The sequence below is a fragment of the Fundulus heteroclitus genome, unplaced genomic scaffold (genome assembly GCF_011125445.2).
Source record: "Fundulus heteroclitus isolate FHET01 unplaced genomic scaffold, MU-UCD_Fhet_4.1 scaffold_103, whole genome shotgun sequence".
Taxonomy (NCBI): Eukaryota; Metazoa; Chordata; class Actinopteri; order Cyprinodontiformes; family Fundulidae; genus Fundulus; species Fundulus heteroclitus.
This window is the reverse complement of record NW_023396499.1, coordinates 469,570-490,769: the sequence shown is the minus strand read 5'-3', so window position 1 is coordinate 490,769 and position 21,200 is coordinate 469,570. Positions and strand designations below refer to the sequence as shown.

The 21,200-nt window shown below is 47.8% G+C and overlaps 1 protein-coding gene and 1 long non-coding RNA gene across 5 annotated transcripts in view; one reads left to right on the top strand and one right to left on the bottom strand.

Annotated features, from left to right (window-relative positions):
• LOC118558143 (cell surface A33 antigen-like) overlaps positions 1-21,200 on the top strand; it is a 260,028-nt gene that overhangs the window by 220,651 nt on the left and 18,177 nt on the right. For all 4 annotated transcript variants that reach the window (XM_036128613.1, XM_036128614.1, XM_036128612.1 and 1 more), the window contains 2 exons: positions 251-604; positions 13,398-13,751. In XM_036128613.1, the coding sequence (XP_035984506.1) occupies positions 251-604; positions 13,398-13,751 (708 nt within the window). The remainder of the gene's footprint in view (positions 1-250; positions 605-13,397; positions 13,752-21,200) is intronic.
• On the bottom strand, positions 14,101-20,881 carry LOC118558154. Its single transcript, XR_004928180.1, has 2 exons — positions 20,754-20,881; positions 14,101-14,156 (listed from the first exon to the last, which is right to left on the bottom strand). It is a non-coding gene; the product is annotated as an uncharacterized LOC118558154 (long non-coding RNA).

Below are 21,200 nucleotides of genomic sequence, written 5' to 3'. Positions count from 1 at the left end.
CTTTCTATCAGAGATGGAAGCAGAGACTTCTGGTTCTTCTCTGGTCTGGAACATGATGAAGGTCTGCTGAGCCCTGGAGACAGAAAATGGTTCTGGTCCGGTTTCAGCTGTTAATAAATCAATAAGAAATTATTAGGATTTTTTTTTACAATCAATTAGTGGTTCTAGATATACAGCAAGATTCTTCTTATAGTGAATTCTCAGAGTTGCTCTCTAACTTCTCTGCTCTGTGTTGTTTTCTCTCCTGCAGGTCAGAGAAACATCACAGCTGAACCAGGAGACAACGTCATTCTGACATGTAGAGCAGATGAGAACAAAGATGTTATAGTTGTAGAGTGGAGCAGAACTGATCTGGAGTCAGATCAATATGTTGTTGTGTACAGGGACAAGAGGTTTTATCCAGAGGGTCAGTCTCCATCCTTTAGGAACCGGGTGGATCTGCTGGACGTGAAGAATAGAGACGTGTCTTTGGTTCTGAAGAACGTGACGACTGATGATACAGGAACATATGAGTGTCGAGTCGTTCAGGGAGGAAATAATCGCAGGAAGAGATCTCTACTGGACACTGACCCCATCTGCATCATTAACCTGATAGTTGAAGCAGGTGAGTCTGTCTGTGGATCAGAAGCTCCTGCAGCTTCCTGGTTGTTGATGGAAGAGAGAAACAGATCAGATGTTAGACGATGGAGATGGACAGAAACACTTCAATGAATCCTGGTTTTCATTTCTGACAGAACCATCCTAGAACTGAACAATTTTACAGTTTTCTTCCAGAAAGTCCAGCAGAAATGTAGAACGTCATCCAGCTGCTTTGATTTAGTTCAAGAAGCATCAGATGCTGATTTGCTGCTGCTAAAATCATCTATTATTACAGTTCTACTGATGTGCTCTGAATTCTGAATAACCATGCAATTGTGAATTAGATTGAACACAAAACAATTTCTATTCCGCAGTTGTTGTTTTATTGAACCAAAAGCAATTCCCTGTTACAGTAATTCTCTGATTCAACGACCTTGGAAATCTTACTCGCTACTAAACTAAACATGCACAATATATATGGAAATAAAAGAACAAACAAACAAAAACAAAAAAAAGAAAAACAAATGGATTAAAAATGAGAGGCAGCAAATCTTAGTTCAGCTCACGGTTGTTTAAACCACACTCAGAGACGTCGGCATTTGACGTAGCAGCATTGAGGCAGGAACCCGCTTCGGGAATCCGGACGGACGCTGCAAGCCTCTGACAACAGCTAGGTCTAACTGGCTAGGCGACACTCTCCCAAGATGGCGACTATGATGACGTATGATCTACAAATTTGCGTGATGCGTGAGGGGAGGTCCTAATGATGCAGTCAGCGCTTACGCTAACGTTGGGCGGTGCTTCGGCTCAGAGAAGGAGTGGTTTACGGGTGAGTTTAAGGAAAAACTGCGAACTAAGATTCAACAAAGCGATCAAATTCACTGATAAGAAGAAGCGAAAAGAGAGGGGGGGAAAAGCATGGAAGAAGATGGAAAACAACTGAACCAGTGACCCACGGCGGGGTTATTGATAAACCACAAATCAACACAGCCAAAATCAATTGTAAAATGCATGCACATACAAAGAAAATATTCAACAGTTAACAACAAACTCCGCCTTGGAGTAACACGCATTAACCTAAAGTCCCTAACGCCTGCCCAGGCACAGCTTTATCACCATAAGGCGAAAAAAGAAATAAAAGGGGAGAACCTCGTTACTTTGAGGTGATTCAGGAGTGAAATCACGGCTTCGGGGTCCGCGAGTGTCCTGGAGCTCTTGACGAACGCAGGTGTCCGCAGGCTGCCGCGGGACCGGACTGAGAGAGTTCCTTCGTCTTTCTCTCTCTCTCTGGGCTCCCAGACGCTTGTTCGGCCAAACAACGCGTAGTCCTCTTTCGACCACCGGGAGATGACGGCTCTCAGTTTCTTGATCAGAGGAAATCCAAAAGTACTTTTTAAAGTCGACCTCCTGTGTCCGCACAGGGAATAGTTTTGCTCCGGTAATCTTCGAACCAGCAAAGAGTTTTCGAGCACGTGGCGTGGGGGGTAATCCACGGAGTAACAGCTGTGTGCCTTCCCTGACTGGCAGAATGCCAAGAAGAAGGCAGATTGTCGTGTGTGATCGAGTTTTATCCCTTTCCATAGTAACGTTATCTCGCTCCTCCTCTCAGCTCCTTCTTCTGTGAATTTGTTGCAGTGAGGCGAGTCCTCGGTTGAACCACCGTCGTCTCTCGACTAAAAATTCTTAGTCTGCCTGAATTAGATCTAACTGTAACGTTCCTGGCACTGGAGCTGGAAGTACCAGCTCAAGTGGTCTGAATAAGCCTCCTAGCAAGTTCCGCCGTCCCGCCGTCAGAGGACAGAACGAAAGTCTATCTGCCACTCCTCCACCCGTTCTGATCGGCGGTCAGACGAGCCAGCCCAGCGGCCATCTATCGCTGAGCCTTCATCCCGGTCAACAGTCTGCACTGTTCCTCCTGCCACTTCCTGCCCGGTAGACCAGAGCTCTCCACTTCCCATTCCTGAGTCGCCCACAGCTCCTCCTAGTGGCACCTCAGACATTGACCACAAGTCACTGGAGGACAAGTTAAGAACTTATGCCCCCATTATTAAACACCTCAGAGAGGCCCTTTTCAGCCATTATTCGGCAGAACTGGAGGCTAAATTAAAGGAGGTGGAGGGGCATTATAGATTGGCCCTCCGGACATTCTACAGCCGACCTGCACCTGGTCCCGAGGGTCCGGCCGACGCCTCGGCTCCTGCACCTGTCACCAAGGGTCCGGCCGATGCCTCGGCTTCCGCATCTGTCTCCGAGGGTCCGGCCAATGCCTCGGGTCCGGTCCCTGCAACGGTGGGAACCCAGGTGGGGTTACCACTGGCCTGTGAGGTGGGAACCCTGGTAGGGTCACCATCGGCCTGTGAAGTGGGGACCCAGGTGGATTCTCTGCCTGTTCATGTGGGGGGAGTCCAGGGGGGTTCCTCTCCCTGTAGCAACTTTGGGCCACGACGGGGCACCAAGCTGCCGGGACCTCGTCGGGAGACCAAGTATTGGGTCCCTCGTTGAGTTGACAGGCGTCAGGTCCCGTGGCGTAACTATCGGGCCCTGGGGTCTAGTCGAGGGGCTAAGCAATAGAGGCCCCCTGAGACTCCAAAGCTTCTGGGCTTCCACAGAAGCCCCTGTCCCCACTAACCCTGTGTGACTGCCAGCTTAGGGAGTGGTTACACTGGCTGTCACTACCCAACATTCTCCGGAGGTTGATTCCGAGACTTCTTGTCTATAAGGGCCTGGGAGGTTCAACAGCCTGTGGCCAGGCGCCGCCCGTAGCCTGTGGCCCGGCACCTTCGGAGTCCTGTAACCGGGCGCCTTCAGAGTCCTGTAACCGGTCGCCTTCCTTAGCCTGTAGTCCGGCTCCTTCCTTAGCCTGTAGTCCGGCGAAATCCTCTGCGCTTAACCTGGCGCCAACCCTAGACCTTAGCCCGGCGCCGTCCCTAGACCTTAGCCCGGCATATTTTTACCACTATCACTAATCTTCCAGGTCATTCTGTACTGTTAGGGTTAGGGTTATCACCATTTCTGCTGCCCTTTACCTATAAATTATAAACTTAAATATTTCAAACTGCCCCAAATGTTTTAAAAAGCTTAATTTAAATCTGTCAAGACCCACCCTGCATACAGTCAGCTTGCTGTAGTTTAACAGAAACCAAATAGTTAAAGTGATCATTTACTAAAACATGAAATGTCACTGTTGACCTATTTTAGTAAGGAGCAGTCAGCTAAAGCTTCACAATGCCTAACAATTTGTAATTTATTCCACTCACAGCAGAAAATGATTCCAAAACACAGAAAATTAACTGCAGTCAATGCTGGAACTATCTCTTTTTGGAACAATCTAAAGCTACATTACACACATTACTTCTGCATTCCATCCATCCATCCATCCATCCATTGTCTTCCACTTATCCGGGGTCGGGTCGCGGGGGTAGCAGCTTCAGTAGGGAGACCTAGACGTCCCTCTCCCTAGCCACTTGGGTCAGCTCCTCCGGGGGAATCCCAAGGCGTTCCCAGGCCAGCTGAGAAACATAGTCCTTCCAGCGTGTCCTGGGTCTCCGTCTGGGCCTCACCAGGGAGGAACACCTCACCAGGGAGGCGTCCAGGAGGCATCCTAACCAGATGCCCGAGCCACCTCAACTGGCTCCTCTCGATGTGGAGGAGCAGCGGCTCTACTCTGAGTCCTCCCCGGACGACTGAGCTCCTCACCCTATCACTGAGGGAGAGCCCAGACACACTACGGAGAAAACTCATTTCGGCCACTTGTATCCGGGATCTCATTCTTTTGGTCACGACCCAAAGCTCATTACCATAGATGAGGGTAGGAACGTAGCTCGACCGGTAAATCGAGAGCTTTGTCTTTTGGTTCAGCTCTCTCTTCACCACAACGGATCGGTACAGCGCCCGCTTCACAGCAGACGCCGCATCAATCCGCCTGTCGATCTCCCGCTCCATCTTCCCCTCATTCGTGAACAAGACCCCAAGATACTTAAACTCCTCCGCTAGGGGCAGCACATCCTCCTCAACCCGGAGAAGGCACTCTACCCTTTTCCAGTTCAAGACCATGGTCTCGGATTTGGATACACTGATTCTCATCCGGGCCGCTTCGCACTTGGCTGTGGACCGATCTAGTGAGAGCTGTAGATCATGCCCCGATGAAGCCAATAGGACCACGTAATCCCTGAATAGCAGAGACGCAATCCTAAGGCCACCAAAACGGATCCCCTCAACACTTTGGCTGCGCCCAGAAATTCTGTCCATAAAAGTTATGAACAGAATGGGTGACAAAGGGCAACCTTGGCGGAGTCCAACTCTCACCGGAAATGAGTTCAACTTACTGCCGGTAATGTGGACCAGACTCTGACACCGGTCGTACAGAGACCTGACAGCCCTTATTAAAGGGCCCGGTACTCCATACTCCCGGAGTACCCCCCACAGGATCCCTCGGGGGACACGGTCGAATGCCTTCTCCAGATCCACAAAGCACATGTAGACTAGTTGGGCAAACTCCCATGCACCCACCAGGATCCTGCTGAGGGTGTAGAGCTGATCCAGTGTTCTACAGCCAGGACGAAAACCACACTGCTCTTCCTGAATCTGAGATTCGATTATCCGACGGACCCTCCTTTCCAGAACCCCAGAATAGACCTTACCAGGGAGGCTTAAGAGTGTGATTCCTCTATAGTTGGAACACACCCTCCGGTCCCCCTTTTTAAATAGGGGGACCACCACCCCAGTCTGCCAATCCAGGGGAACTGCCCCCGATGTCCACACAATGCTGCAGAGCCGCGTTAACCAACACAGCCCCACAACATCCAGAGCCTTAAGGTACTCAGGGCGAATCTCATCCACCCCCGGAGCCTTGCCACCGAGGAGATTTTTAACAACTTCTGCGACCTCAGCACCAGAGATGGGAGACCCCGACCCAGAGTCCTCAGGCTCTGCTTCCGCAACGGAAGACGTGTTGGTGGGATTAAGGAGGTCTTCAAAGTATTCCGCCCACTGACACACAACGTCCCGAGTTGAGGTCAGCAGCACACCACCCCCACTATAAACAGTGTTGGTACTGCACTGCTTCCCCCTCCTGAGACGCCAGATAGTGGACCAGAATCGCTTTGAAGCCGTATGAAAGTCTTTCTCCATGGCCTATCCGAACTCTTCCCACGCCCGAGTTTTTGTCTCGGCGACCAGCCGAGCCGCCTGCCGCTGCGACTGCCAGTACACATCACCCACTTCCGGAGTCCCACAGGCCAATAAATCCCGATAGGACTCCTTCATCAGCTTGACGGCTTCCCTCACCGCTGGTGTCCACCAACGTGTTCGAGGGTTGCCGCCGCGACATGCACCGACAACCTTGCGGCCACAGCTCCGACTAGCCGCCTCAACAATAGAGGCGCGGAACATGGTCCATTCAGACTCAATGTCCCCCGCCTCCTTCGGGATGTGTTCAAAGCTCTCTTGGAGGTGGGAGTTAAAGCTTCGTCTCACGGGGGACTCTGCCAGACGTTCCCAGCAGACCCTCACAATACGTTTGGGCCTGCCAGGTCTGACCAGCTTCCTCCCCCACCATCGGAGCCAGCTCACCACCAGGTAGTGGTCGGTGGAGAGCTCTGCCCCTCTCTTCACCCGAGTGTCCAAGACATGCAGCCGCAGGTCAGATGAAACGACAACAAAGTCAATCATTGAACTATGGCCTAGGGTGTCCTGGTGCCAAGAGCACATGTAGACACCTTTATGCTTGAACATGGTGTTCGTGATGGACAATCCATGACGAGCACAGAAGTCCAACAACAAACCACTCGAGTTCAGATCAGGTGGGCTGTTCCCCCCAACCACGCCCCTCCATGGCTCACTGCCATTGCCCACGTGAGCGTTGAAGTCCCCCAGCAAAACAAGGGAGTCCCCATGAGGGGCACTCTCCAGTACCCCCTCCAAGGACTCCAAAAAGGGTGGGTAATCTGAACTGCTGTTTAGCGCATAAGCACAAACAACAGTCAGAACCCGTCCCCCCCACACGAATGCGCAGGGAGGGCACCCTCTCGTTCACTGGGGAGAACCGCAACGCGCAGGCACCGAGATGAAGGGAACAAGTATGCCCACCCCAGCTCGGCGCCTCTCACCAGGAGCAACTCCAGAGAGGAAGAATGTCCAACCCCTCTCAAGGAGACTGGTTCCAGAGCCAGAGCCATGTGTCAAGGTGAGTCTGACTATCTCTAGTTGGAACACATCCACCTCGCTCACTAGCTCAGGCTCCTTCCCCACCAGAGAGGTGACATTCCACGTCCCAAGAGCCAGCTTCTGCAGCCGAGGATCAGAATGCCAAGCTCCCCGCCCTCTACTGCCACCCATTGCACAATGCACAAACTAAACACTTCATTATATTTAATACCTTCCTACATTTATCGATTATTTTCTTAATGTGTATACCCCATGTCACTCTTTCATCAAACCACATCCCAAGAAATTTAAATTGTTTAACTCTTTCCAAATCCTGACCATATCATTATAAGTATTTTTTTTTCATCAACTCTTTTCCTTGTAAAAAACATTACTTTAGTTTTTTCTACAGAAAATTTAAAACCCCATTTATATGACCATTTTTCCACAACTGAAATTGCTCCCTGAAGTTTCTTTACAATGAATTCTAAATTTCTTCCTCTTTTCTACATTGCTCCATCATCAGCAAATAGTGAGAATCCCATTCCACCCTCTATCTCTTTAAACATATCATCAACTACCACTGAAAATAATAACGGACTTACTATACTTCCCTGTGGTGTCCCATTTTCTATTTTCAAACTCTCAGAACAATCCTTCCCTATTCTCACTTGTATTTGTCTTTCTTTTAGAACATTTTTAATCCATCTAAACATATGACCATTTATACCCATTCTTCTAATTTTAATTAATAACCCTTCCCTCCACATCATATCATATGCTCTCTCAATATCAAAAAATACTGTCACAACACTCTTTTTATTCACCTGGGCCTTTCTAATTTCCTGTTCTAAACATAAAACTGGATCCATTGTACCTCTCCCTCTCCTGAAACCACTCTGACAAGACAATATAGGTCCCTTATTCTACATTTATTAATCTTTCATTTATCATTCTCTACATTATTTTACATAAGTTGGATGATAAAGCTAACGGCCCATAATTTCCTGGTTTTGACTCATCTTTCTGTGGTTTTCTGATTGGAACAATCACTGCTTCCTTCCAACTCTTTGGCAATTCCCCATCCTCCCATATCCTATTATACATTTCTAATAAAATATTTGTAGATACACTTAAATTACTAATCATAACATAATAAATGTGATCTTTTCCTGGAGCTGATAACATATTTTTAAGAGCCCTATTCAGTTCTGTTATTGTAAACTACATATTGTAAACAACCTAGGTCAGTTGTAGTCATGTACACATGCTGGTTCATTAATTTTTTTCACTACCTGTAAAAATACATTAAATAATCAGTAAATTAATTTCCATTCCAACTATTTTTTAACTGTATGTTTGTAGGAGTTGTCTATTTGTATTAGATGTGTTTTTGTCGGACCTGAACTAAACCCCCTCCTCCATCCTACTCTATTTTGGGTTAAAGCTCAGACTAGCTAGGGTTCTAAAGACCTCTGAATCTAACGAGTATTACCCTGTTTAGAATTCCTGTGAGACCTTTTTAGCTAGATAAGTAGGACACGACCAATCTACTAACCACCTCCGTCCTAGGGCCACACCCTTTTTCAGTGGACAGGTTAGGCAACCTAGTAGTCTGAGGCCACCTATTTACCGACCACCGCCCTAGTTAACGGTGGCTCCTACTTTTATACAACAGCACTTGTTACAGGATCGGTAAATATTAGAAACTCAAAAGTTCCTAAGGGTGTTGTTTTAAAGTTTGGGCTACAGGTAACCTTTTAAGACCTCCTAAATAATTTTAGAACCATGCACTATGTGTATTTTACAATCATTGAAGAACTCAATAATAATGTTGACTCAATAATTGAATGTCCACAACTTCTAATAAAATTGTATACGCTTCTTTAATTAGTATGCTTTAGCAGGGAATTAGCAACAGCATTAAGCAATTTAACAAATTACAAATTAAAATTGAATCAACTTCCTAACTCTTATCTAATGCTGCTTACTAATGCGTTCAGGAGAGGCTTTTAAATTTGGAGGAGCAGGCTGACCCGAACCACAGATGTAATCCCAAAGTGTTTTTGATTGCTGGATAAGGAGTTGTTCAGCCGAAAACTTCCCTTCTCTTCATGGCAACCCTGATGTCCCATTAATGTCCCATTTACAAAGACTCACGCCTTGAGCTCTTTGCTTTGATGTCCTTGTCTCGAGGTCAGGGTCGAGTAGGAGAGAGAGATATGTGTGTATAATTTGTGTGTTTATTATATTAATATGTAACTGCAAAATATATAACTGCATGTATTAATCTCATCCAGTTTGACTTCAGTTTAAATTGTTTTGGTTCTGAATAAATATAAGTAATCTAACTGAAAGGTCGCGATCATTGTGAACATATGATTAAAATGATGCCTCCTATTCATTCTGACAGCAGCTGTCTGATCTGTGGTCTGCCCCAAGATGGCCGCCCTGTAGGCACGTCGGCCTAGCGGCCGGCAGCGTCCAATGGGGCGTCTATGTATATAATGTCTATGGCTGTAATGCCTTGTGCCGTCTAGCATGTCAAAATCAAGAGCTAGCTGGCTTTACCATAATTACGAAGAGGCAGATAGCTTTACCACAGTATAAAAACTGCATATGGTTATCAACTGAACTGGCCCGGGCTGCGGAATATTCCATATTTCCAGCTTGGACATGGCTCGATAGTAGCGCTTTCAGCTTCCCTAAGCCATTTTTCAGTGCATTGTGTGTGTCGGCAGAAAGTAAATCCGAAATCCTTTGCAAATTTCTTAAGCATTCTTCAAGTCTACTATTTCCGCGCTCTCCGCATATCCCATACTTAAAAAGCTCTTTCTAGATTGTGGCATTTTGTCGAAAACTGCCAGCGCCATTGAATGTTCAGGCAATTATTTGGACAGCTTACAGCCAATAAGGGGCTTACACGCAATCTCTTACGCCAGTTATCTAAAATTGTAATTCTGACTAGTCATAATTACGTTCGAGATATCTTAAGTTATAATTACGGATGTGTGACGCTTTCAACGACGAATCTGGTGACGTAATTTGAGATATCTTGAAAGGAATTTTGACTAGTCAAAATGGAATTGAAGATATCTTGAATTATTATTCTTCCTAGTCAGAATGTAAATAAAGATATCTTAAATTACCATTCCGGATAGTCAAAATGTAGTTTTGTCTAGTCAAAATGTATTTTTACATATCTGGAACGTAATTACGGATTGTCAGACGAAACCGAATTTATGTTAAAATGGCTTGCCATATAACGTCCAGCCTGCAACTCCTTCAGACCATAGACAAATTATAAGAGTAGACCCCGCATTGACTGTCGCGGCGCAGGAATTACGGCCGCCATCTTGGGGCGGTCGACCTGCTACCCTATCCTGCTGATTCAAGCTGAACACACTAATGATACCTCAGCACTGTGCGGCTTATTTTTGTTTAAATCGACGGACTATTGACACCTTGGCTCGGGGGATAACTTTTCATAAGTAAGATTAAAAGATATTGTTTATATTATAATGTGATTTTTCTAATATTAGACAGAGAGATACAGGTCTACATGTCCATGTTATTGTGTCTTAGTGTCTCCAAAATTGCATCTACTCCGTGAAGGCACCAGAGCTTTAGACATTGGTGTATTTTATTTATATATATATATATATATATATATATATATATATATATATATATATATATATATATATATATATATATATATATATATATTATTCACCAATGTCTAAAGCTCTGATGCCTTCACGGAGTAGATGCAATTTTGGAGAGACCAAGTCACAAAAACTTGGACGTTTAGACCTGTATCTCTCTACCTAATATTAGAAATTCTAGACATACTCGTATATTATGTCTATGTCTAGAATCACGTTATTTACATGAAGAGCAGCACCAACGCATGCGCACTGGCCTCTGATATCTGGGTGTTGACCGTCTCTATGTTCTAGTTTACGGCTGAAGATCTCTGACGGCTTTAAAGGAGGTAGATGTTGGATCAGACACCAGTTTGTTGGTTGAAGCAGAAATCTTTTACTCTATCTGGCCTGTAATCGATGGTAGATTTAATATTTATATACGTCACTCTGACGCTCCTCCTTCTTCCGTGAAGCCATAGCAGCGAGTCCTCGGTTAGACCGCCGTCGTCTCTCCACTAAAAACTCTTAGTCTGCCTTAATTAGATCTAAAGTTTCTGTCTGACCCAAACGGACATCTAACAGAGTTTATTCCTAAAGTTAAACTCTGTGTGCTGCTGGTCCTCAGAGGATGTTAGTAAACTCAGCGTTAAACTGGTCGAGGAGCTGAAAAGAGGAAATGGCTTCTCTAACTACGTCACTCGTGTTGTTTCTGCTGGTTTTCAGCTTCAGTGTTTCTGCTGGTATGTTTGATCTTAGATCAAAGCATGACGTGTTTTCATGTGGGATGATGTCATTTAAATTGTTTTCTGTTGTGTAAAACATCGTTATTGATACTTTAGCTAATTCCCTTCCAATAATTTATTTCGAAAAGAGCCAGAAGAGCTCAGAAAAAAAACGTCTGTGTTTTTGGGGGTTTTTTTTATCCCCTGGCCGTGGAACACTGGACCAGCTCTATACCCTCAGCAGGATCCTGGAGGGGGCATGGGAGTTTGCCCAACCAGTCTACATGTGCTTTGTGGATCTGGAGAAGGCATTCGACCGTGTCCCCCGAGGGATCCTGTGGGGGGTACTCTGGGAGTATGGAGTACCGGACCCTTTAATAAGGGCTGTCAGGTCTCTGTATGACCGGTGTCAGAGTCTGGTCCGCATTGCCGGCAGTAAGTCGGACTCGTTTCCGGGTTGGACTCCGCCAAGGTTGCCCTTTGTCACCGGTTCTGTTCATAACTTTTATGGACAGAATTTCTAGGCGCAGCCAAGGTGTTGAGGGGATCCGCTTTGGTGGCCTTAGGATTGCGTCTCTGCTATTCGCGGATGACGTGGTCCTATTGGCTTCATCAGGGCGTGATCTACAGCTCTCACTGGAGCGATTCACAGCCGAGTGCGAAGCGGCCGGGATGAAAATCAGTGCCTTCAAATCCGAGACCATGGTCTTGAACCGGAAAAGGGTAGAGTGCCTCCTCCGGGTTGGGGAGGATGTGCTGCCCCTAGTGGAGGAGTTCAAGTATCTTGGGGTCTTGTTCACGAATGAGGGGAAGATGGAGCGGGAGATCGACAGGCCGATTGATGCGGCGTCTGCTGTGAAGCGGGCGCTGTACCGATCAGTTGTGGTGAAGAGAGAGCTGAGCCAAAAGGCGAAGCTCTCGATTTACCGGTCGATCTACGTTCCTACCCTCATCTATGGTCACGAGCTTTGGGTCGTGACTGAAAGAACGAGATCCCGGATACAAGCGGCTGAAATGAGTTTTCTCTCCGTAGTGTGTCTGGGCTCTCCCTTAGAGATAGGGTGAGGAGCTCAGTCATCCGGGGAGGACTCAGAGTAGAGCCGCTGCTCCTCCACGTCGAGAGGAGCTAGTTGAGGTGGCTCGGGCATCTGGTCAGGATGCCTCCTGGACGCCTCCCTGGTGAGGTGTTCTGGGCACGTCCCACCGGGAGGAGGCCCAGAGGGAGACCCAGGACACGCTGGAGGGACTATGTCTCCCGGCTGGCCTGGGAACGCCTTGGGATTCCTCCTGAGGAGCTGGCCCAAGTGGCTGGGGAGAGGGACGTCTGGGCCTCCCTACTGAAGCTGCTGCCCCCGCGAACCGACGCCGGATAAGCGGAAGAAGATGGATGGATGGAGGGAGGGATGGATGGATGGACGGATAATTTATTTCTAGATTTTAATATTTTTAATATTTTCCTTCTTCCAATCTGAACCTGTTAAAAACCCAGTCTCTGAACCATGTATTTAATTTATAGTAAATAAGATATTTTTATACTTTATTTTAATTCATTGTGGAGATAAATGACTGTATTTTGGTTCTATGTGATTTCTTAATAGCCAGGAGACCAGGAACTCAATCAAACCACAGAGACACTGAGTATTTTCCTGCTGCTGGATATTTTTCAGTGTTTCTTTGCTGTAAACCAGGAGCAGAAAATAGTTGATATAAAATGTCTCCTTGGGTAAAACAACACCTGGTTGGTTAGAAACGTCCTGCAGTAACCAGAACTTTTTTCTCCACAGAAAATCAGATATAGATCAACTAAAACTGTAAGATAACCAGCAGGCAGGTAAAGGTCCAACAAGCTGCTCTGCTGTTCTACTGCAGCTGATACATGGATCCATAGGAGGTTCTCCTGGTGGGGGAACTTTAAATCAGAACACCTTGGTTCCTCTGGATCACAGTATTAACGCAGAACAACATTTAACATGGTCTGATGTTTTCTCTATAGATTAATCCTGATGTTAATGGCTGATAATTATGTGAAAATGATATTTATGAGCTGAAACTTTCTATCAGAGATGGAAGCAGAGACTTCTGGTTCTTCTCTGGTCTGGAACATGATAAAGGTCTGTTGAGGCCTGGAGACAGAAAATGGTTCTGGTCGGTTTGAGATATTAACAATTTCACAACAAAAGACTGATTATTTTTTTTATAATCAAGTAGTGGTTCTGGTTATACAGCAAGATTCTTCTTCTTATATTGAATGTTCAGAGCTTCTCTCTAACTTCTCTGCTCTGTGTTGCTTTCTCTCCTGCAGGTCAGAGAAACATCACAGCAGAACCAGGAGACAACGTCATTCTGACATGTAGAGCAGCTGAGAACAAAGATGTTATAGTTGTAGAGTGGAGCAGAACTGATCTGGAGTCAGATCAGTATGTTCTTCTGTACAGAGACAATAAGTTGAATCCTGGGGCCCAGTCTCTGTCATTTAGGAACCGGGTGGATCTGCTGGACGTGAAGAATAGAGACGTATCTTTGGTTCTGAAGAACGTGACGACTGATGATACAGGAAGATATGAGTGTCGAGTCGTTCAGGGAGGAAATAATCGCAGGAAGAGATCTATTCTGAAGACTGAGCCCATCTGCACCATTAACCTGAGAGTTAAACAAGGTGGGTGTTGTTTTTGTCTGACCTGAACTAAACCTCCTCCTCTTCCATCCTTCTCTATTTTGGGTTAAAGCTCAGACTTGCTGGGGTTCTAAAGACCTCTGAATCTAACGAGTATTACCCTGTTTAGAGTTCCTGTGAGACCTTTTCAGCTAGATAAGTAGGACACGACTGATCTACTAACCACCTCCGTCCTAGGGCCACACCCTTCTTCAGTGGACAGGTTAGGCAACCTAGTAGCCTGAGGCCACCTATTTCCCGACCACCGCCCTAGTTAACGGTGGCTCCTACTTTTAAACAACAGCACTTGTTACAGGATCGGTAAATATTAGAAACTCAAAAGTCCCTAAAGTAAAGTTTGGGCTACAGTCAACCTTTTAAGACCTCCAAAACAAGCTCTTATGTTACCTGTTCCACCGAACACCCCCAATGTCCAATTTATTTTATTAATTTGTGAATAATTATGGAAGATGGTCGGGCTCACCACACCACCGATTCTGAGGTATCTTGACACCCCCTTCTTGAAGTCTACCAGATTCCCTAACCAAGGTCCATGCAGGACCCTAGAACTGTCCATCCATGTCAAAACAGCTGAGCTCCAGGACATCATCACAGAGCTTTGAGTTAACCATATGAATCTAACCCTTAAGATTGTGACTCCTCACTCAAAAAAATTAACCTGGCCCTAGGGAAACATAAAGTAGCTCAGAATTACACTGCAAAAACGGATCTAAAAATAAGTAAAATGTTCTTAAAGTTAGTGTATTTGTACTTGATTTGAGCAGGTAAATAAGATTATTTGCCAATGGAATGAGTATTTTGACCCCTAAAATAAGATAATTAGAAATCCTGCACTTTAAATAAGAAGATGGAGATGAGTTGTTCCTATTTTAAGTGCCCGTCCGTTCGTCTTCTTCCGCTTATCCGGGGTCGGGTCGCGGGGGTAGCAGCTTCAGTAGGGAGGCCCAGACGTCCCTCTCCCCAGCCACTTGGGCCAGCTCCTCAGGAGGAATCCCAAGGCGTTCCCAGGCCAGCCGGGAGACATAGCCCCTCCAGCGTGTCCTGGGTCTTCCCCTGGGTCTCCTCCCGGTGGGACATGCCCGGAACACCTCACCAGGGAGGCGTCCAGGAGGCATCCTGACCAGATGCCCGAGCCACCTCAACTGGCTCCTCTCGACGTGGAGGAGCAGCGGCTCTACTCTGAGTCCTCCCCGGATGACTGAGCTCCTCACCCTATCTCTAAGGGAGAGCCCAGACACACTACGGAGAAAACTCATTTCAGCCGCTTGTATCCGGGATCTCGTTCTTTCGGTCACGACCCAAAGCTCGTGACCATAGATGAGGGTAGGAACGTAGATCGACCAGTAAATCGAGAGCTTGGCCTTTTGGCTCAGCTCTCTCTTCACCACAACGGATCGGTACAGCGCCCGCTTCACAGCAGACGTTGCACCAGTCCGCCTGTCGATCTCCCGCTCCATCTTCCCCTCAATCGTGAACAAGACCCCAAGATACTTGAATTCCTCCACTAGGGGCAGGACATCCTCCCCAACCCGGAGAAGGCACTCTACCCTTTTCCGGTTCAAGACCATGGTCTCGGATTTGGAGGCACTGATTTTCATCCCGGCCGCTTCGCACTCGGCTGTGAACCGCTCCAGTGAGAGCTGTAGATCACGCCCTGATGAAGCCAATAGGACCACGTCATCCGCGAATAGCAGAGACGCAATCCTAAGGCCACCAAAACGGATCCCCTCAACACCTTGGCTGCGCCTAGAAATTCTGTCCATAAAAGTTATGAACAGAATCGGTGACAAAGGGCAACCTTGGCGGAGTCCAACTCTCACCGGAAACGAGTCCGACTTACTGCCGGCAATGCGGACCAGACTCTGACACCGGTCGTACAGAGACCTGACAGCCCTTAATAAAGGGTCCGGTACTCCATACTCCCGGAGTACCCCCCACAGGATCCCCCGGGGGACACGGTCGAATGCCTTCTCCAGATCCACAAAGCACATGTAGACTGGTTGGGCAAACTCCCATGCCCCCTCAAGAATCCTGCTGAGGGTATAGAGCTGGTCCAGTGTTCCACGGCCAGGACGACAACCACACTGCTCTTCCTGAATCCGAGATTCGACTATCCGACGGACCCTCCTTTCCAGAACCCCTGAATAGACCTTACCAGGGAGGCTTAAGAGTGTGATTCCTCTGTAGTTGGAACACACCCTCCGGTCCCCCTTTTTAAATAGGGGGACCACCACCCCAGTCTGCCAATCCAGAGGAACTGCCCCCGATGTCCACGCAATGTTGCAGAGCCGCGTTAACCAACACAGCCCCACAACATCCAGAGCCTTAAGGTACTCAGGGCGAATCTCATCCACCCCCGGGGCCTTGCCACCGAGGAGCTTTTTAACAACCTCGGCAACCTCAGCACCAGAGATGAGAACCCGACCCAGAGTCCTCAGGCTCTGCTTCCTTAATGGAAGACGTGTTGGTGGGATTAAGGAGGTCTTCGAAGTATTCCGCCCACCGAAACACAACGTCCCGAGTCGAGGTCAGCAGCACACCACCCCCACTGTAAACAGTGTTGGTACTGCACTGCTTCCCCCTCCTGAGACGCCGGATAGTGGACCAGAATTGCTTCGAAGCCGTACGGAAGTCTTTCTCCATGGCCTCTCCGAACTCTTCCCACGCCCGAGTTTTTGCCTCGGCGACCAGCAGAGCCGCCTGCCGTTTCGACTGCCGGTACACATCAGCTGCTTCCGGAGTCCCACAGGCCAAAAAAGCCAGATAGGACTCCTTCTTCAGCTTGACGGCTTCCCTCACCGCTGGTGTCCACCAGCGGGTTCGAGGGTTGCCGCCGCGACATGCACCGACAACCTTGCGGCCACAGCTCCAACTAGCCGCCTCAACAATAGAGGCGTGGAATATGGTCCATTCAGACTCAATGTCCCCCGCCTCCCTCGGGACGTGTTTAAAGTTCTCCCGGAGGTGGGAGTTAAAGCTCCGCCTCACAGGGGACTCTGCCAGACGTTCCCAGCAAACCCTCACAGTGCGTTTGGGCCTGCCCGGTCGGACCGGCTTCCTCCCCCGCCATCGGAGCCAACTCACCACCAGGTAGTGGTCGGTGGAGAGCTCCGCCCCTCTCTTCACCCGAGTGTCCAAGACATACGGCTGCAGGTCAGATGAAATGACAACAAAGTCGATCATTGAACTGCGACCTAGGGTGTCCTGGTGCCAAGAGCACATATGGACACCCTTATGCTTGAACATGGTGTTTGTGATGGACAATCCATGACGAGCACAGAAGTCCAACAACAAAACACCACTCGAGTTCAGATCAGGTGGGCCATTCCTCCCAACCACTTCCCTCCAGGTCCCACTGTCATTGCCCACGTGAGCGTTGAAGTCCCCCAGCAAAACGAGGGAGTCCCCAGGAGGGGCACTCTCCAGTACCCCTTCCAAGGACTCCAAAAAGGGTGGGTAATCTGAACTGCTGTTTGGCGCATAAGCGCAAACAACAGTCAGAACCCGTCCCCCCACACGAATGCGGAGGGGTGTCCACCCTCTCGTTCACCGGGGAAAACCCCAACGTGCAGGCACCGAGATGGGGGGCAACTAGTATGCCAACCCCAGCTTGGCGCCTCTCACCATGGGCAACTCCAGAGTGGAAGAATGTCCAGCCCCTCTCAAGGAGACTGGTTCCGGAGCCAGAGCGGTGCGTCGAGGTGAGTCCGACTATCTCTATTCGGAACCTCTCAACCTCGCGCACAAGCTCAGGCTCCTTCCCCACCAGAGAGGTGACATTCCACGTCCCAAGAGCCAGCTTCTGCAGCCGAGGATCGGCTTTTTAAGTGCAAAAATCTTATTCCATTGGGAAATCATCTTATTTACCTGCTCAAATCAAGGAGAAATACATTCATTTTAAGAACATTTTACTTATTTTAAGTTCCTTTTTTGCAGTGTAATGTTACATGATTATAAAATTTAAAAGAAAAAATCTAGGCAGCTGAGCAGCAAGCAAATAATAATAATTAAACAAAAAACAGGACCTTTACGCCGAGGTTCCGGCCTGGGCAGCGAGCCAGGGGGAAGAGGCCGCGTTGGTGTAGGTGAACACGGCAGCATAGGTCATCAACGAAATCATGGATGAAAGATCTGAGATAAACTGCAGCCTATACACCGTAGGCACGGCCAACTTAAAGCCACCCCTCCTTAAACTCTTCTTGACAGGCGGTGCAGTACGTCAGATTACCTTCATTCCATGAACAGAAGCACGAGGTAGGGGAAAGATTACCCAGGTCCCAGCAGGTGATGAAAGTCACCCTAGGGAGGTGTCGTACTCGGCAGTCCCCATATACTTCAGCAGTGACCTTGACTTGATGTTTCAGTAGTTGAGTGAGCTCGCTGCCCGAGGCATGGTGACTCAGGGTTTTTCTTTCCCCTGCCCTTGCCAGCGGACCTCGAGCTGAATTGGAGAATGGCAAACGGTGCAGCAGTGGTTGTGTTTCTGCCACAAGAGCTTCTCATCTTCTGGCAGGAGTCCTTATTAGCCCATTCCAATTTCTTCAAAGCTCTTCCCACCCAAAGCTCTGAAATGGTTCTTCTAGTGACAACCACCCCTGTTACAGTGGCCAGTCTGATATAGGGTGGCACGGTGCATGATTCACTGGCCATTCTCCGGTCTCTGGTTCTCCTTAGCTAAGAACTGGCTTGAGCTGCTCCACTCCTTGGATCCCCTTTTTGTGCAGCAGCCCAGTGTTCCAGTCTAAAACCTGCTTTACCAGCATTAAAAGGTACTTCTCACCTCTTTTTCCTGTTATCCCCATGGGGCCTGCAACATCTATGCAAACTGACCCCCATGGGACGGTGGTCTTGATGGTAAAGCCATCCGTACGCTGCCCTCGGCGACCTGCGTTGTGTTGACCACATACTTCACAGCCCCTCAGCACACGACGGACGTGTTTTAGTGGGACCCAGAGTTCTTGCTCTTCCAGTTCTTTACGGGTAGGTAGCACGCCTGCATGTCCCAAGGCCTCATGCACGGTCCACACCACCTCATTCACGTACTCATCTGGGACCACCCGTCCTCCGGGTGTCCTGTCCCACTTCTCGATCCTGACAAAGATTATTCTTCTCTGTTGGACATAACAGTCTACTTCATCATTTCCGCGCCAATGAGCTCCATCTCTAGTGTGAGCTCTCCGATGCTCCACCTGGAGGTCCAGGTCCAGCCTTAAATCGGCTATCTTCTTCTACAGGTCATGATGAGCAACTTGTTTCCCCTTGGCCGTTTCGAAACAATTTTCTTCCCAAATGGACAGGTCCTCTTTCAGGGCCTGAGCACAATAATAACTGTGTGTTACAGTTTTACCCCTTCTCACTTTCCTCTTTATCAGCTCCAGCAGCCCTTCTAGTACTGCAGTCACTTCACCCGCCTGTGCTCTTCCTGGGGTTCTACCTTTCTGAAGACATCTCTCCCTGTCGTGTTGCTTCAGGATGAAACCCCAGCAGGTGGTCGGGCCCTCTTCTCGAACCATCAGTGTACAGCACCCACTCAGGAGGTTCTTCTTGATCAGGCGCTGACGGCTGCTTCCTGCCGGCTGGCTGTGCTGGTCCGATCTCGAGGTCACCGGCCCCATCTGGTGATGTTTCTCATGGGAGAATGTGGGGTGGCAACCATCTGACGCTGGGGTTTTCCTGGATCCTAAGGCGTGTTTCTCCCAGAAGGGTCAACTAAAACCAGTGATGCCTCTTCTTCAATGGCTGCAGCCATCCTTTGTCTTTGTCATCTGGAGTTGTCTGCTCCCCCAAAGCCTCTCCTGGCACTTCGGAGCAGGGATGGGTGCTGTATGGGTCGGGTCAGTTACCCTGAATAAAGCTCATCCCTCACCTACGCCGACGGTAGTTACTGCAAGGGTTGTGACTGACGGCCGGAGCCAGCCACCAACAATCCTACTCCCTTTCAGATTGTTACAGGTTGTGGTCTATGAAGCAGCCTTTCTACTCCCTACCACTACTCTTTGGGTCTCCCTATCTCACGGCCCCACGTTGGGAGCCACCTTGTTTTTGACAGACCTGAACTAAACCTCCTCCTCCGTCCTTCTCTATTTTGGGTTAAAGCTCAGACTAGCTGGGGTTCTAAAGACCTCTAAATCTAACGAGTTTAGAGTTCCTGTGAGACCTTTTTAGCTAGATAAGTAGGACACGACTGATCTACTAACCATCTCCGTTCTAGGGCCACACCCTTTTTCAGTGGACAGGTTAGGCCACCTAGTAGCCTGAGGCAACCCCGATGTCCCGTTAATGTCCTATTTACAAAGACTCACGCCTTGAGCCCCTGCTTTGATGTCTGTGTCTGAGGTCCCTCTCTTCTGCTCGACCAGTTGATTCAGCTTCAGAACTGACATCTCATGGGTGCAACTCTCATCTCTGGAACATCTAGGTTCTTCTCATCAACCAGGTCAAAACCACAGCAGTTCTTCTTGACAGGATTTGCAGATCATTGGCCCCGAATTGTGGAAAATCACGAAGAATGAACAATTCTGCTCAGTGCCAGTGGCTCTCAGAGACAGGGGCACCGTGTTCTCCCTTCGGCCGGTCGATCTTCTCTCCGTCTTGGGTCTTCTTCCTTTTGCTCTGTGTTGCGTGTCTTCTGAGATGAGAAACTGAGCAACGAGCACACAAATTACCTTTCTTTTATGTCATAAGAGAGCCGCAAACCGTCTGGTTCCACTTTCTCTTTCTTCTTGGCAGATTTCCTGTAGCCAGCAGCTGCTCTCTGGACGACTCCTATATTGCTCCATATCCTCTCAAATGACAATATTCAAATCTATTTTTTTCCAGACTGTCTGAACTTCTCTTTCTCTAAAGCAACCATTTTTCCACTCATTTAATATATAAGTGCTTAATCCTTTTTTTATTTAAAAAAAAGAAAAGATAATCAAACATATAATTCAGTAATGAGAAGACAATCAGTTAAAACATACAATTACAGAGCTCTTATGTCACCCGTTCCACCGAACACCCCCAATGTCCAATTTATTTTATTAATTTGTGAATAATTATGGAAGATGGTCGGGCTCACCACACCACCGATTCTGAGGTATCTTGACAGTGTGAATGGAAACATTCCTGAGATCACCTCTGACATATCCACTTCAAAAACATCTGAGCAGCTTCACTCAGGGAGGAGAGGAAACAGATATTCAGATATACAGATCAGATGTTAGATGATGGAGATGGACAGAAAGACTTCAATGAATCCTGGTTTTCATTTCTGACAGAACCATCCTAGAACTGAACAATTTGACAGTTTTCTTCCAGAAAGTCCAACAGAAATGTAGAACGTCATCCAGCTGCTTTGATTTAGTTCAAGAAGCATCAGATGCTGCTTTGCTGCTGCTGCTAAAATCATCTATTATTACAGTTCTACTGATGTGCTCTAAGACATTTATT